The sequence below is a fragment of the Lissotriton vulgaris genome, chromosome 3_2 (genome assembly GCF_964263255.1).
Source record: "Lissotriton vulgaris chromosome 3_2, aLisVul1.2, whole genome shotgun sequence".
Taxonomy (NCBI): Eukaryota; Metazoa; Chordata; class Amphibia; order Caudata; family Salamandridae; genus Lissotriton; species Lissotriton vulgaris.
The window spans coordinates 111948373-111963719 of record NC_141690.1 but is presented as its reverse complement, the minus strand read 5'-3'; the positions used below and the strand labels follow the sequence as shown (position 1 = coordinate 111963719).

The window sequence follows — 15347 nt, the reverse complement described above, 5'->3', positions numbered from 1 at the left end:
TAATTTTTACCCTCCCGCTATCCAACGCTTTCCCTACTGTTGCACTCTTTGGAGTGCGAATAGTAATTTTTACCCCTACACTATTCAACGCTTTCTCTACTGTTGACCTCTCTGGAGTGGGAATAGTAATTTTTACCCTCCTGCTATTCAACCCTTTGTCAATCAATCAATCAATCAATCAATCAATCAATCAATCAATCAATCAATCAGTCATTTGTTAAGCGCACTACATACCCACGAGAGTCTCAAGGTGCTGGGGGTGGGGGGGGGGTGGGGCCACCACTGATCAAACAGCCAGGTCTTTAGTATCCTCCTGAAGGTTAGCAGGTCTTGGATCTGTTGTAGGCTCAGTGGGAGGGTGTTCTATGTCTTGGCTGCGAGGTTGGAGAAGGATCTCCAGCCGGTGGTTGTTCTTCGGATGCGCAGGATGGTGGCGAGTGAGAGGTCGGCGGAGCGTAGCTGGCAGTTGGGGGTGTAGTAGGAGAGCCGTCTGTTGATGTAGGGTGGGCCGGTCTTGTGGAGTGCCTTGTGTGCGTGGATGAGGAGCTTGAAGGATATCCTCTTGTTGATGGGGAGCCAGTGTACGTTTCTCAGGAGGGGGGGTGATGTGGCCGTGTCGTGGTACATCGAGGATCAGTCGTGCTGAGGCGTTTTGGATGCGTTGTAGCGATTGATGAGCTTGGTCGGGGCTCCCGCGTAGAGGGTTTTTCTGTAGTCGAGTCTTTTGCTCACGAGGGCCTGGGTGACTGTCTTTCTTGTATCTGTCAGGATTCATCTGTAGATCTTGCGGAGCATGCGGAGGGTGTTGAAGCAGGGGGAGGAGACGGCGTTGACTTGCATGGTCATTGAGAGCGTTGAGTCGAGGATGATTCCCAGGTTGCGTGCATGGTCGTGGGGGTCGTGGCTGCCCCTAGTGCCTTTGGCCATCAGGAGTCGTCCAAGGCTGATGTGTTGGAGCCGAGGATGAGGACCTCCATCTTGTCAGAGTTCAGACGGCTGATCTTCATCCAGTTGGCAACGGCCTTCATTCCTTCATGGAGGTTGCCTTTGGCGGTGATGGGGTCCTTGGTGAGGGAGTGGATCAGTTGAGTGTCATTGGTGTAGGTCTTTTATGTTGAGGTCATGCTGTCGGGCGACGTGTGCGAGCGGGGCCATGTAAATGTTGAACAGTGTTGCGCTGAGGGATGATCCTTGAGGTACGCCGCAGATGATCTTGGAGGCTTCGGAACGGAACGGGGGGAGGCGGACGCTCTGGGTTCTGCCGGACAGGAAGGAGGTGGTCCATTCCAGAGCCTTGTCTCAGATCCCTGCGGCGTGGAGGCGTGCGTGTAGTGTGCGGTGACAGACGGTGTCGAAGGCGGCGGAGAGGTCTCGGAGGATGAGTGCTGCAGTCTCGCCGTTGTCTAGCAGGGTCCTGATGTCGTTGGTGGTGGCGATGAGTACAGTCTTGGTGCTGTGGTTGCTGCGGAACCCTGACTAGGAAGGGTCCAGAATTCTGTTCTCTTCGAGGTGTCGGGTTAGCTGTCTGTTAACTATTTTCTAGATGACCTTGGCCGTGAAGGGGAGCAGAGAGATGGGTTGGAAGTTCTTGAGGTCTCTTGGGTCTGTCTTGGGTTTTTTGAGTAGGGCGTTGATCTCGGCGTGTTTCCAGCTCTCTGGGAAGGTCGCAGTTTCAAGGGAGAGATTGATGACGTTGCGTAGGTGGGGTGCGATGGAGCTGCTTGCTTTGTTGAAGACGTGATGCAGAAATGGGTCTGACGGTGAGCCGGAGTGGATTCTGCTGTTGATAGTAATTTTTACCCTCCCGCTATCCATCGCTTGCCCTACTGTTGCACTCACTACAGTGGGAATAGTAATTTTGACCCTCCCGCTATCCAACGCTTTCCCTACTGTTGCACTCACTGAGTGGGAATAGTAGTTTTTACCCACCCGCTATCCAAAGCTTTGCCCACTGTTGCACTCTCTGGAGTGGGAATAGTAATTTTTACCCCTACGCTATCCAACTCTTTCCCTACTGTTGCACTCTCTGCAGTGGGAATAGTAATTTTTCCCCCTACGCTATCCAGCGCTTTCCCTACTGTTGCACTCACTGGAGTGGGAATCGTAATTTTACACCTATGCTATCCAACTCTTTCCCTATTGTTGCACTCATTGGAGTGGGGATAGCTACCCGCATCAACCCAACCCTTTTTTCAAGTTCAACAAACAGCCGCAGTAGGCGTAACACGATGTAAGTAGACACGAGTGAATGTTCTTTTTGAGATTGAATAATTGCCTCTCTGGCACTTTCACTTTAGAGGTTTAAAATCCACCTCATTTTTTACCAACAGTGATAACCACAAAAGCAAAGCCAGCTACTTAGAGGTATGATTAGTTTTCTCTTCTCCCACTGTAGTGTTGTGAAGAAGTTGGTTTTGTCCCCCCCTTCTGATCGAATCTCGTTCTCCATTCACAGGCACACGGTCCTGATGAGATTTCCCCATAACCAGGGGTTATCGAAACGCGTAGACCTCTTCTATTCAGCATTAGGAATTTTTGATCATTTCAGGAAATAATTACATTGTGTACTTACTGATTTCCAATGCTGTGTCTGTATTTCAATTGTGACATTGTATAGATTGTAAATAATTGTATTATATCTTGATTGTTTTGTGTGGTATGAATGATGAGTGTTAGTTGTGATTTTGCTGTCTAATTATTGTTTTTACGTATTGTTATTTGTTTCAAATCTGTGCTCATTGTGGAACTAAAGAAACTGTTCCTTGAATCAAAAAAACAAAAAATTGCATATTGAACTGATACATGCATTTAAGTAAAAAATAAAACAAAATCAATTCATTTTGAAACATGGTTCATTGAGAATTACTGCTTAATTCAGTCATTCGAGAGATCACCCGAGATCCAGTATTCAAATAAGGTGGCAATATTGGTATTTTTCTTGGTTTATCATTGTTCTGGTGAGGCTTGTCCTTATTGCCAGTCAGCCCAGACCCTGTACACGGTGTTAATACGTTTGCAGAAGCTGTTCTGCGAGGTCCTTCTTAGACCCCTATTGGAGGCACTGACTTTTTTCTGACCAAAGCTCAGTTTTGTTGCATGTTGGTTTGAGTTTAGTTTTGAGTGATTATTAGTTTGAGTTATAAGTGATACTTTGCACAGTATGTCTGAAGATCAAACATTTGCCTATAATGAGGAACACATAAAAAACCTTCTGGCAAAACCCCCTCCCTTCGCTTCAGCTACATTAAGCACAACCGCTAAAAACCAAAACGAGACAGAGAAACTTTTGAGACTTAAAAAGAAACAAATTCGCACAGACCTACATGGTCATTATCTCCTCCAGCATCTGCGAGCTGGCACAATACCAGGAGGACTACAGATTAAAAATATCCCCGTGATATTCACCGATGACCCTATCTACAAGAAAGGATACAGCTTTATAGAGACCAAGTGCAGCCGAGACCTCATGGTCTTAACGGTTGAGACGGCACAAAGAATCTCGTTGCAACAGTTAGAAGAGATCAAAACGCTGGAAAGTGAGATACAAACTAACCCACTCATCGCGGACGCGAAAACATTATTGGAAAAAGTTGAAAAGGATATTCTAGAATTTAAGGATTATACAATTAATCAAAAAGAAAATCAGTTCCAAAAAGATAAGAAAAACTTTAACTTCGAAAGAACATATCCCTACCTACAAACGGATTTTTACTCCAGAGTAGAGTCAAGAAGATACTTAGGAGAATATCAAGGACGTTCAAGCAATAAGTTTATTTCCTTCTCAGACACCTCATCGGCATCAAGCAATAGTGACAGTGACGGCTACAACCAAAGGAGAGGCGGGAACAAACGAGGAGCCTTCCAGCAACAACCAGGACCCTCTGCAGGTCCTTTTTTAGGAAGAGGCCAACCGGAAAACCGAGCGCGCCCACGGTACAACCAGCCATGGGAAATGTCGACACGGAGACGGAACTACAAGAACTGGTAGTTTCCCCGATCTTTAACCTGTCAAACAAAATTCTCACATCATCAGAGAGAAGCATACTAGAGAAAGGTCTTTCCTTTGTCCCTAGGAGACACACCAACTTTGTTAAACTAAAAATGGAGGCCCTGGAATTTTGCCGCAAAATCAAATTAAAATCTTTTTTCGCCCAAACACCAGTAAATGAACCATTAGAGGTTACCGGACTGAAGAGAAAATCAAAATTTTGCCCACCAACAAACAAAATTGCAAAAGAAACAGTCATTTTTGAAAAAACCATTATATCAGCATTAAGTAAAATGGAAGAAAGAAAAAATTGGACCAAATTTAATATCACATATGATGAAAAACGTGCCTTGGAAAATCTCAAAAAAGACACTTCAATCGTAATAAAACAGGCGGACAAGGGTGGCGCCATTGTAATTTGGGACACTGAAAACTACAAAAAAGAAGTAATGAGCCAACTGGATAATGTCAAATGCTACAGGAAAATAAATCACAATCCAACCGCTGAATTACAACAACAACTCAACCCAATTCTAGAAAAAGGTTTAGCAGAGGGCATAATTGGCAAAAAAGAATTCGAATACCTGAAATGCAACACCCCACGAATACCTTTGTTTTACGTCTTGCCCAAGATTCACAAAGATGAACAAAATCCCCCCGGCAGACCGATAGTCTCGGGATGCGAGTCACTATTCGAACCAGTGTCTAAGTTTGTAGACTTTTTTCTGAAACCTTTTATGACAGAAGTTAAATCTTTTCTAAGAGATACAACTGATTTTATGAACAAATTACCAACTATCCCATTCAACCAAAATGAGGACTTCCTAGTCACGATGGATGTATGCTCACTGTATACCCAGATCCCCCAGAGTGATGGACTGGATGCAATACAGTTTTTTCTAGATCAACGACCAAGACCTACCAGAGTACCAACGGAATTCATTCTGCAATTAGCCACACTGGCATTAAAGAAGAACTTCTTTAACTTCAACGGAGACTTCTTTTTTCAAATAAGCGGGGTAGCCATGGGTTGCCCCTTTGCACCGGAGCTAGCCATACTTTTTATGGCGTTATTTGAAGAAAAGTTTGTGTACCAGTCGAACCCATTCATAGAAAAGATCACAAGTTGGAGTCGATATATCGACGATGTTTTTATGACATGGAAAGGGACGGAAGAAGAACTGAAAGAATTTCACCACTGGTTAAATGCGAGAACGGAGGAAATCAAATTCACCATCAACTATTCTAAAATTAAAATGGCATTCCTCGATGTCGAAGTGTACCCGACAGACGATGGCCTGGTCACAACACTGTACAAAAAATTGACGGACAGAAACAAGGCACTGCACTTTAACAGCAGTCACCCACGGAATCTAAAAGAGAATCTTCCTTTTTCCCAATACCTGCGGATCAAGAGAAATTGCTTTTTCAAGGATGCATATATGCTACATGCTGCCAACTTGACTGAAAAACTTTCCCAAAGAGGCTACCCCATAAAACTTCTCCGAAGAACAATGAAAAGAGTATGGTGGATCCCCCGAGACACACTTTTAACAAATAAGGTTAAACCACCCCAAAATAGGATGGTTTGTGTATCTACATTTTGCCCAAACTCAAATGATTTCAAAAAAACAATTTTACAAAATTGGCATCTAGTGGAAAACATCGATGAGACACTTAAAGATAAACCATTATTTGCCTTCAAAAAGGACCAAAGCGTAGCCAACCACCTAGTTCGAGCGGCAGTCAAACCGAGCATACCAACAATCAGTACCATGCTTGGATTACCACCGATCCAAGGCCACCATAGATGTGGCTCTTGTATCTGCTGTGCCAGTACTGAGGAAGGAAATCTGTTCCAGCACAAACAGATATCGTGGAAACATGACAAATTTACAAATTGTAAATCCAAGTTCGTCGTATATGGTATCAAATGCCCCTGTGATAAAATTTACATCGGCAAAACAAGTCAAGAGGTGAGATGTCGCATTACCCAGCACAAATCACGCATTAAAAAGAATGTTCTAACGGCCCCACTGGTTAACCATTGGATCAATCACAAACATACCGTTGACGAGCTAAGATGGACAGTAATTGCTAAAATTGAGAAAGACCCCAGAGGTGGTGACATTGAAGAGAAACTATCACACACGGAAGCAATGCTGATAGTTAAATTCAACTCTGCTATAAACGGTCTTAATGAACTCTCCGAGCTCTACCGCCTTCAATAGGCTGATGATAATGAAAGAACTGAGATTCAGCGTGCTGTTTCCCAAAGAGACCGAGACCTACGATACTCTATACTCCAAACGCAGCCCGTCTCCATGGCAACGGGCGAAGGAACTACAATCCCCAGAATCCCCGGGTAACCAGGAAGTGAGTTTAAACCTAACCAAACGCGAGAGCCAAGCTACCGACTGGAAGGTGCCGGTCACTGGACTAACTGAACAGAGATCGATGAGCGCAGACCCCCCGAGTAAGACAGCGGACACGACGCTTTCAGGTAAAACGCTTACACAAGCCAGTTAACCACCGCAAGTTAGGCGATCTTTTTTATTTATCCGGATACCTGATACCTGCTCCGTTTTTACTTGCAGGAAAACTGGAGCACGCTATTGACTAGCTCAACAAAAACTGGGATACATGTGAACTCCCTGCGCTTAATAAATAACAGTAAGTCTCCTTATGTACAACAATAACAAAAGAAACCGAGTTGCCCCCTCCAAAAAGTTTAAAAACCATTTCCTCTACCCCTCAGCTACCCGCATCAACCCAACCCTTTTTTCAAGTTCAACAAACAGCCGCAGTAGGCGTAACACGATGTAAGTAGACACGAGTGAATGTTCTTTTTGAGATTGAATAATTGCCTCTCTGGCACTTTCACTTTAGAGGTTTAAAATCCACCTCATTTTTTACCAACAGTGATAACCACAAAAGCAAAGCCAGCTACTTAGAGGTATGATTAGTTTTCTCTTCTCCCACTGTAGTGTTGTGAAGAAGTTGGTTTTGTCCCCCCCTTCTGATCGAATCTCGTTCTCCATTCACAGGCACACGGTCCTGATGAGATTTCCCCATAACCAGGGGTTATCGAAACGCGTAGACCTCTTCTATTCAGCATTAGGAATTTTTGATCATTTCAGGAAATAATTACATTGTGTACTTACTGATTTCCAATGCTGTGTCTGTATTTCAATTGTGACATTGTATAGATTGTAAATAATTGTATTATATCTTGATTGTTTTGTGTGGTATGAATGATGAGTGTTAGTTGTGATTTTGCTGTCTAATTATTGTTTTTACGTATTGTTATTTGTTTCAAATCTGTGCTCATTGTGGAACTAAAGAAACTGTTCCTTGAATCAAAAAAACAAAAAATTGCATATTGAACTGATACATGCATTTAAGTAAAAAATAAAACAAAATCAATTCATTTTGAAACATGGTTCATTGAGAATTACTGCTTAATTCAGTCATTCGAGAGATCACCCGAGATCCAGTATTCAAATAAGGTGGCAATATTGGTATTTTTCTTGGTTTATCAAAGTACAATCATAGACATGCTCATACCCCAGGACAATACCCGGCCACCCTCCTTCAAGTAGGAAGCCCTATTGAAAAGCAGAACCAGACCTGTGGACTCTCGGAAAAAATTGGAAAAAGGATATGGATTTAAGAGAGTCAGCCAATGTAATCAGCACCTATTGGCGTAACCATAGGTCCACCCTGCATTGCATCTGATAAGTACTTCAGCAGGGAACTCTTCATGGACAGAGAGTCTGCTGTGCCAGTGACTCCGGCACTGCCCCCATGCTTGGAGACCCCATTCGGACCAATGCAGCCACTACCTGTGTCCACTCCTATGTGTCCTGGTCCCAGAAAGGGTGAGAGCAGTATTTACGATTGGAGCAGTAATTAAGCAGGCGTGCCACCACCGGATTTGGAGGCGCCCATGGCGACGGTAGTCGTGCTGGTCCTCGATGAACCCGCTCCACTAAAAAGAACGTGGAGATCCTGCCTCCCAGGACTGCATGAGTCAGCCTTTGTTCTAGATACAGGCACATGCTTGGGCCTCCAACCTTCTCGGGTAGGTCTACCACATGAATATTGTTCTTTCTCGATCTCCCCTCCACATTTAAGGACAGATCCCACCTCCCTAGAAGCTGCATCATGCTTCAGACCAGGGGTAGGAAGGTGCAGCCAGTTCAGCCCATCAATTCAATCTCACAGGGATCCCAGCAATTCAAGTCTCTCAGCAGTCCAGGACCACCTCAGGATGTCTGGGTTTCTGGTAGCATGCCCAGTGCGGCCCCTGAATCTCCTTCTGCAGCTTTCTGTCTCCAGCATCGTAGTTGTCTTGCACTCTCGGGCATCGCTATCTTCGAGGGTTTCAGGCAATCCAGTAGCCCAGTGAGAGTCAGTAGCTGTGCGACGGGGTGCAGGATACCGGCTAAATCCCAGGATAAAAGTGGCGCAAGACGGAGCTCGCGTCTATGCAACCACTCCGGTCGCCATTTTGGCCACGGCCCGCACAACTCCTCCTCCCTGCTGCTGTCCGTCACCAGTAAGGGCCCTGCACCTGCTCTTAGACTTTGTTGGCAGGATACAACATAAAATGGTAATAAAATTATTTTCTTACCATTTTATTTTTCATGTTTACTGTGCTCTCAGCAGGGGGCGATGCTTCTCCGTCCTAATGGAGGAGGCAGTAATTTCTAAGAGATAGAATCTCTCTTTGAGTTTGTCAATATATACTACGTTATAGGACTAGATCAGGACTTCGAATAGACGCATGTTACCCTTCAAAATATGTACTCATGATCTGCTGCTGCCCTAGGAGTGAAAGCAGAGTCTTTAGAAAGTTAGATGATTTTATGCCCACCAAGAATATGTTTGACCTAATTTTGGTTTTTCGTGTTTTCTTACAGGCCAGCACATATTTTGCAATGTGTGAGCAACCCTGGCAAGTGTCTGGAAGTCTGACACCAGATAAAGAAAACGTATTCAAACTTCAGCACATGAAGACATTTCAGATGGGGAAGCTGCTGTGTACTGTAAAGGGAAACACTTGGAAGGTGGCGGAGGGCACAGCTTTTTGATTTACAATAAAACACGTTTCCAAGTCTTACTTATAATGTTGTATAGTTTATATTTTGTAACACCTTACGCAAATGTACAGGTATTAGGCATTCGTGTTGTTGTATTAAAGCCTTCATTTTCATTGTTGCTTGCAGCTGGTAAACGAAAATGAAACTTTTGTGACACTCAACACTTTAACATCTATTTTTTCGTACAGTTGTACATTTTTCGCTAGTTTAAACTTTAAAAGGCTGTTATAAATACATCGTCCAAAGATCTAGGGGGCAGATTTATGTTGGGAATGCACCACGTTTGCGTCACGCAACTGCGGAGTAAACGTGGTGCATCCCTATGACCCATTTGCAACGGGACGCATCTAGGCAGATGCGTCACGTTGTAAAGCCCTGCTCCACTTGTGGGCGTTCCGGCGCAGGGTGGGCGTTCCGGGGCAGGTGCGCCTCGCAAAAGTGGCTGAGTGAAATCTATAAGATTTCACTCAGTCACTTTCAGGCCTATGCTGCGTCAAAACCCTGCGCCTGCTTGAAGCAGGCGTAGGTCTTGACGCAGCATTATAAAGATGGGGCACCCCCGAGCCTTGCTAGAGCTGCGTCCCGCTTGTGACGCAACTCCAGCAATGCGCCACCTTTACGGCACAGATGCGTCACGCATCTGTGCCGTTTTTGCCCCATGGTGCGCCGCATTGTAAATGCGGCGCACCATGGGTGGCGGAGCAGCGGCGCAAAATAACTGACGCATCCCTGGGGATGCGCCAGTTATCATAAATCTGCCCCTAGGTCTTTATTAAATATCTTTCAGAGCACAACAACCATTGGCAAATCCAACAGGCCTCACCTTTAATATGTGGTTGTACACGTACTGGCTTTGCCGTACTTCACGGACAAAAGAATTTAAGATGGCCAGAATCTGAATTGGGGTGCTTGGTGATAAGCACCCCAATTTCCTGTAACTGCAGATATTCCTATGTGAAGTTCTGAAGAAGTACATGTATACTCCTTGATCCACCCCTTGCTTTCTGTTGTAAAATCTTCAAAGGACCTGATGTGATCAAAACACCATACGTCACCAAGGCTCGAGATTCCGACCAACTAATGTGTGCAGAAACCAGCCGATGTTGCTGTCTAGCTGAGGCATGTTCCCTGCCAGAGAGTGGTCGTGGCAGTGGGCGGGCCGTAGCAATGGATGTGCCTGAGCACTGCATGTCAGCAAAGCAGCTGCCATCGTGTGACATCTGACAGTGCGTGGGAGTCTGTCTAACTGTACTAAAAAAGATAAAGATTAAATCTGTCTGTCAGATCAAGTTCCAGCCTATATGGTTGATCCCCCTGTCTCCATATATCCAATCAGTGCTGGGCGCCAACTGTGTGGTAAAGCGACCAAGGATCTAAAGTGCAAGTTCAGATTTACAAGGAGGGGGTGGGCACTCCCAGGTTCTATGATGACATCTCTTAATTTGCAGCCGAAGTATTTAAAATAATCATCAGCCACGTACAAGTGGGAGTTAACGAGGGAAGGGACAAGGTACCCATTAGTTAGACGGATGGGGATGTCTCCCAGTTCACTTAGGGCCCGATGCATCTCCATAGATCTGCAGGGTATCTAGTTCCTGAGGGACAGAACTGCCGACCTGGTGCACATAGTATATCGTTCGTATGTAGTCAATTCGTGTCCTAATGACCACTTGCTATGTATATCCCTTCAACTTGAGCGCCTCTCGGATCAAGTCTGCCAATGGCTGAAACTTACACATAAGTCTCTCAACACAAAGGCAACACTAAAGTTATAATTAAATTAAAAACAAAAACAATGGCACTGAAGGGAACTACCTTGTTTGTGGTGTGCTTCTTGCGAAAAAACAAAATGCAGTCACTGAATGTAAAGTTGGCCAGTGACTGAAATGGGTGGACCCTATGCCCCATGATACATACTGTAGTTGAAGGAAGTTAGATGTGAATAACACAACACACCAAACAAAAACTGTCTGAAAGTTCTTCAAAATAAGTGTATTATACACAGAATTTTAGTAAAAATCAAATGGTCTCAGCTAATGTCATGCCTAAAAATGACAATAGGGGACAGGGAAGAAGAATTCCTTCAGTCTAGTTTGTTCACTTTACTCATTCTGTGCAATACGAACCAGTAATTTAAGCCCCATCACTTCCAAAGTACATTGCAGCCATTATTTAGAAGTTGTGATTAGTTTAATTAATTTCAGCACACTGTGAGGTATTTTTCAACTATGCATTTATTTGAGAAATATATAAAATATGCTACACTTTATAGGTAAACTTGGCTATGTTTATTTGTAGATAGAGATAGCCGCCACCGCATAGCTTAGTTGCTGCCTAGCACTAAAGTGGCAACATTCTTTGTGGATACTTTTTTTCTGTTTGGAGTGTTCACAAACATTGAGAGCATATGCTTGCAATCATCAAAACATGTGAGCACAACAAAAGAAGACTAGTGGTGAACCTATCATTAGGGTTATGCATAGCTATAAACAAACAGTTATTTCAGCAAGAATGACAAACAAAATATAAATAGTTTTTTTCCAGGGTTTGCTGGAAAGTACACAAGTGTTTTCGCCAGTGCTGACTCCTAGAAAAAATAACTGTCCAACTACATGTACGCAGTAACCACTGTGAAACATTCTGGGATATGGATTGTTAGATCTGTCAGCCTTCGGGTGGTCTTCCCCCAAACATTTTCCCTTACTCCTCCAGTTTTTCAAATCTCATTTTGTTGGCCATAGGACTTTGTGCGCTTTACCACTGCTGACCAGTGCTAAAGTGCGTGTGCTCACTCCCTAAAACAAGGTAACATTGGCTTACACCCAGTTGGCATATTTAATCTACTTATAAGTCCCTAGTAAAGTGGCACTACATGTACTTAGGGACTCTAAATGAAATGCTACCAGTGGGCCTGCAGTACTGATTGTGCAAACCAATTAAGTAGCCATTTCAAACATATGTCAGGCCTGCCATTGCAGCATGTGTGTGCAGTTTTAAACTGCAGTTTTGGTCTGGCAAAGTCAACATTTTGCCAGACTAAACCTTCCTTTTACTACCTAAGGGTAGTCCCTACACTGCCCAGAGAGTAGGGTGCCATGTATTAAACAAGAATTGGAATATCAAAAGGTCTCGCTTTTGGGCCCTTATAAGTATTTAGTTATTTAGTTATGCAAAACAATATCCATGGTGCAACAACATCAACTGTTGCATGGCTAATCACTTACAAGGTCCCAAAGAGGAGACCAATTGGCTATGCCAATGTTTGTTCCTTTTGCTGCTGTTCTGTCATCTGTATAAAGCAGTGCCTCGAGAGAATGCTTCGATAGCTCTTAAAGAAAAGCCTCCTGTACCAAAACATGTCAACTTTTGCCTGTTTAAAATAAAAACTTGATTACAATTGTTCGTCTACCCTCAGAAAACAGAGAGCTCAACCAGTTTTTTTGGCATAATTAACTATACACGCAAAAGCAAGCACTTCTACAAAATGTAAGCAATGCAAACGTTCACTGGAGTTACAGTATCCTGCACGGGACTGAACACAAATGGTGCACTGACATGGCAGTCTCTGACGTAGGTAGGGTCTCACCTGGCTTAAGGGAAGGGCGGTCAACAGTCACTACTGTTGCATTTTTTTTTTAAATGAGCACACCTAACACTGATGCACAGTAAGCTACGTTCAGCCCTCCGTGGCTGCTGAAGGTCGTATGGGAGGGTACCAGGGGCAATAGAAGGGCTGATTAAGATAGAGGGGGCTGTCCACCTCCTCTTTGTTTCCTATGTGTGACTGTTGGACTTAGATTACCCAAGCCTACATATGGTAGCTTGGCACAGTAGTGGTCTACAGCTAACTCAAGGCGTTGGCTAAGTACTTACAAGTCTCACCCACAGTAACACAGTGATGAACCACTAAAATAAAGACACAACACCTCTGTTTGGAAAAATACCGTTACCTTTTATAAAAATAATATGTTTTTCTGTTATGCTTTTTAGTCAGGGATAAAAGACAATCAAGTTACACCTTTTACATGAAGTACAAATCACACTTCAATATTTTTCCTGTTCAGAATTTGAGAATCAAAGGTACATTTAAGGTTTAGAGTTATTCAGAACACAATACACTTCACTAGAACTTTACATAAAGGAAAATGCAGCCTGACAGTGCAATATATGTTTTAAAGACTCATTAGCAGGTACATTACCCCACAGCTCTTAAGCACTGCTCAACTCACAGAATGACCTGGTTGTAGTTCTTCACTGCATAACCCACCAGTTATATAACTAAAAGGGAAGATACAATAACATTAGCACGGCTCCCATCTAGCTGGTTTACAGACACACCTATCTGGTAGAGGATCTACTCCCTCTGCTACCAAAACTCTGTAAAGGCTTTTACCCAGGAACCCTGTGGTTTCCTTCACAGCTTTCACCTCTCTTTTCTGAGCCAGTTATTGGATAGGTGTTATTCTTTATTAGCCAGTTCACTAGCTCGCTTTTCCTCGAATTAGGCTTTCCAACTGTTCAGTTAATTGTTGGGGTTATAGCCCCACTGTCTTGCTCTTCGGCATTCAACACTGCCGCCTCCCGCTCCCCCACTACCCAGCTTACTTGTGGGGCTTGTTGAACTTATTCGATCCAGGCGCGCTCCCACTGTGCAGCGCTGGGCCGAAGGGACCGAGTTGGTAATTAGCGCGTTGCACTGACTCTGGTGACTGGGGCGTGAAGGGGCTGTGTGCGCTTCCTTTCGTCAGATGCGCCTCCGCTTTCCAACGCTGGGCGGTGGGGAGCCTCGCTGCCGATCGGCGCCTTCACTCCTCGCTCCACCGGTGTGAGGCTGTCCCGTCTTCCGCCGGTTCTCCTCAGCTTCCTCTGAGAAACTTCAACACCTCACCGGGCATGCGCGATGCTCTTCTGCACTCCGCCTCCCACGTCGCGCTGCTCCTCGGCGCCTGTGCGAACCTCGTCTCTCGGGATAGACGCTGTTCTCCTGGGCCTGCTCGAACCTAGGCCCCTCCTGCCTCACAAAAAGCGTTTAGTTGCCGGTCATGCGCGGAAGCGCCTACCTCTTCGTTTGACGCGGCCGGTGCCCCCGGGGTCCCGACGCCGATCAGAGCGGCGCCGCTGCTTCTTTTCAGTCACTTCCCACGCTGGCTTATCAGGAAGGATGTGCACCCCCGGCGCCCTCGCTCTTCAGGGCGCTAAGATGCCACAGACGCCCACCTTCACTACAGCTGCTCCACAACACCGGTGAGCACAGCGCTGGGTATGGACAGTCAAGAATACCCCCAATTAAGGGTTTCTGAGTGGTTTTACTGGGGCTCTGAGATAGAAGGGTCTTCTTCCTCCAGTAGCTCGATTTCTTTGTCAGTAGTTGTTGTCTTGAGAGAGGGATCGGTCAGAGGCTGAAGGGGGAACAATCCTCTGAAGTAACTGTCAGCCTCAGTGACAAACTAGCTGCTCTCAGTGTGTCCACCTCCTCTCACCACTGCCTCACTCCTCAACTCTGGGGTCAGCACAAAATGGCTGCTGGTCACTGGCCTTATATAGGGTGGCCTGAGTCCTGCAGAAGTCTCTAGTTGATTCCAGAAAGTTCCCTAATGTTACCCTATGGACCTGTCCTCCAGTAGTGTCCGTTATGGCAGTTGGTGGACACCATTTTAGGTCTCTGGAGATCCCTAAGGTTTCAAGGGGGTGACTAGGCCTCACAAGTGATGAGGGAAAAATGGCGTCATCGCCAAGGAACACCTAGCCCCCTGACAGCATTAAAAACTCCTGATGGACACATGTAAAAATAAAAATAGAAACTCTGGGAGGCTAAGGGGGACAAAAATAAATCATGGTGGTTAGAGTCTTCCCAGAAGCAGACAGGTCTAACACGCGTCCCCCCCAGCTGAAAGTGGGGAGAACTACCCAACCCCTTGGGAGTCCTCATCACTAAGGCGGAAATACCTGGATAGACCGTCTGCGTTGGCATGGTCTGCCCCAGGTCGGTGTTCCACCCTAAAGTCCATTCCCTGTAGGGAGATGGACCACCTTAGCAACTTGGGATTCTCCCCCTTCATTTGCATCAGCCAACGAAGGGGGCGATGGTCAGTCTGAACTAGGAAGTGCGAACCAAACAGGTATGGTCGCAGCTTCTTCAGAGCCCAAACCACCGCAAAGGCTTCTCTCTCAATTGTACTCCACCTCCTTTCCCTGGGAAGTAGTCTCCTGGACAGGAAGACCACGGGTTGATCCAAGCCCTCATCATTTAGCTG

The 15347-nt window shown here is 45.2% G+C and overlaps 1 protein-coding gene across 1 annotated transcript in view; it reads left to right on the top strand.

Annotated features, from left to right (window-relative positions):
- LOC147725393 (ADP-ribosyl cyclase/cyclic ADP-ribose hydrolase 1-like) overlaps positions 1 to 9120 on the top strand; it is a 293519-nt gene extending 284399 nt beyond the window's left edge. The window contains exon 9 of the mRNA XM_086964522.1: positions 8914 to 9120. Coding sequence (XP_086820648.1) covers positions 8914 to 8968 — 55 coding nt within the window. The 3' untranslated portion in view covers positions 8969 to 9120. The remainder of the gene's footprint in view (positions 1 to 8913) is intronic.
- The last annotated feature ends 6227 nt before the right edge of the window (positions 9121 to 15347 follow it).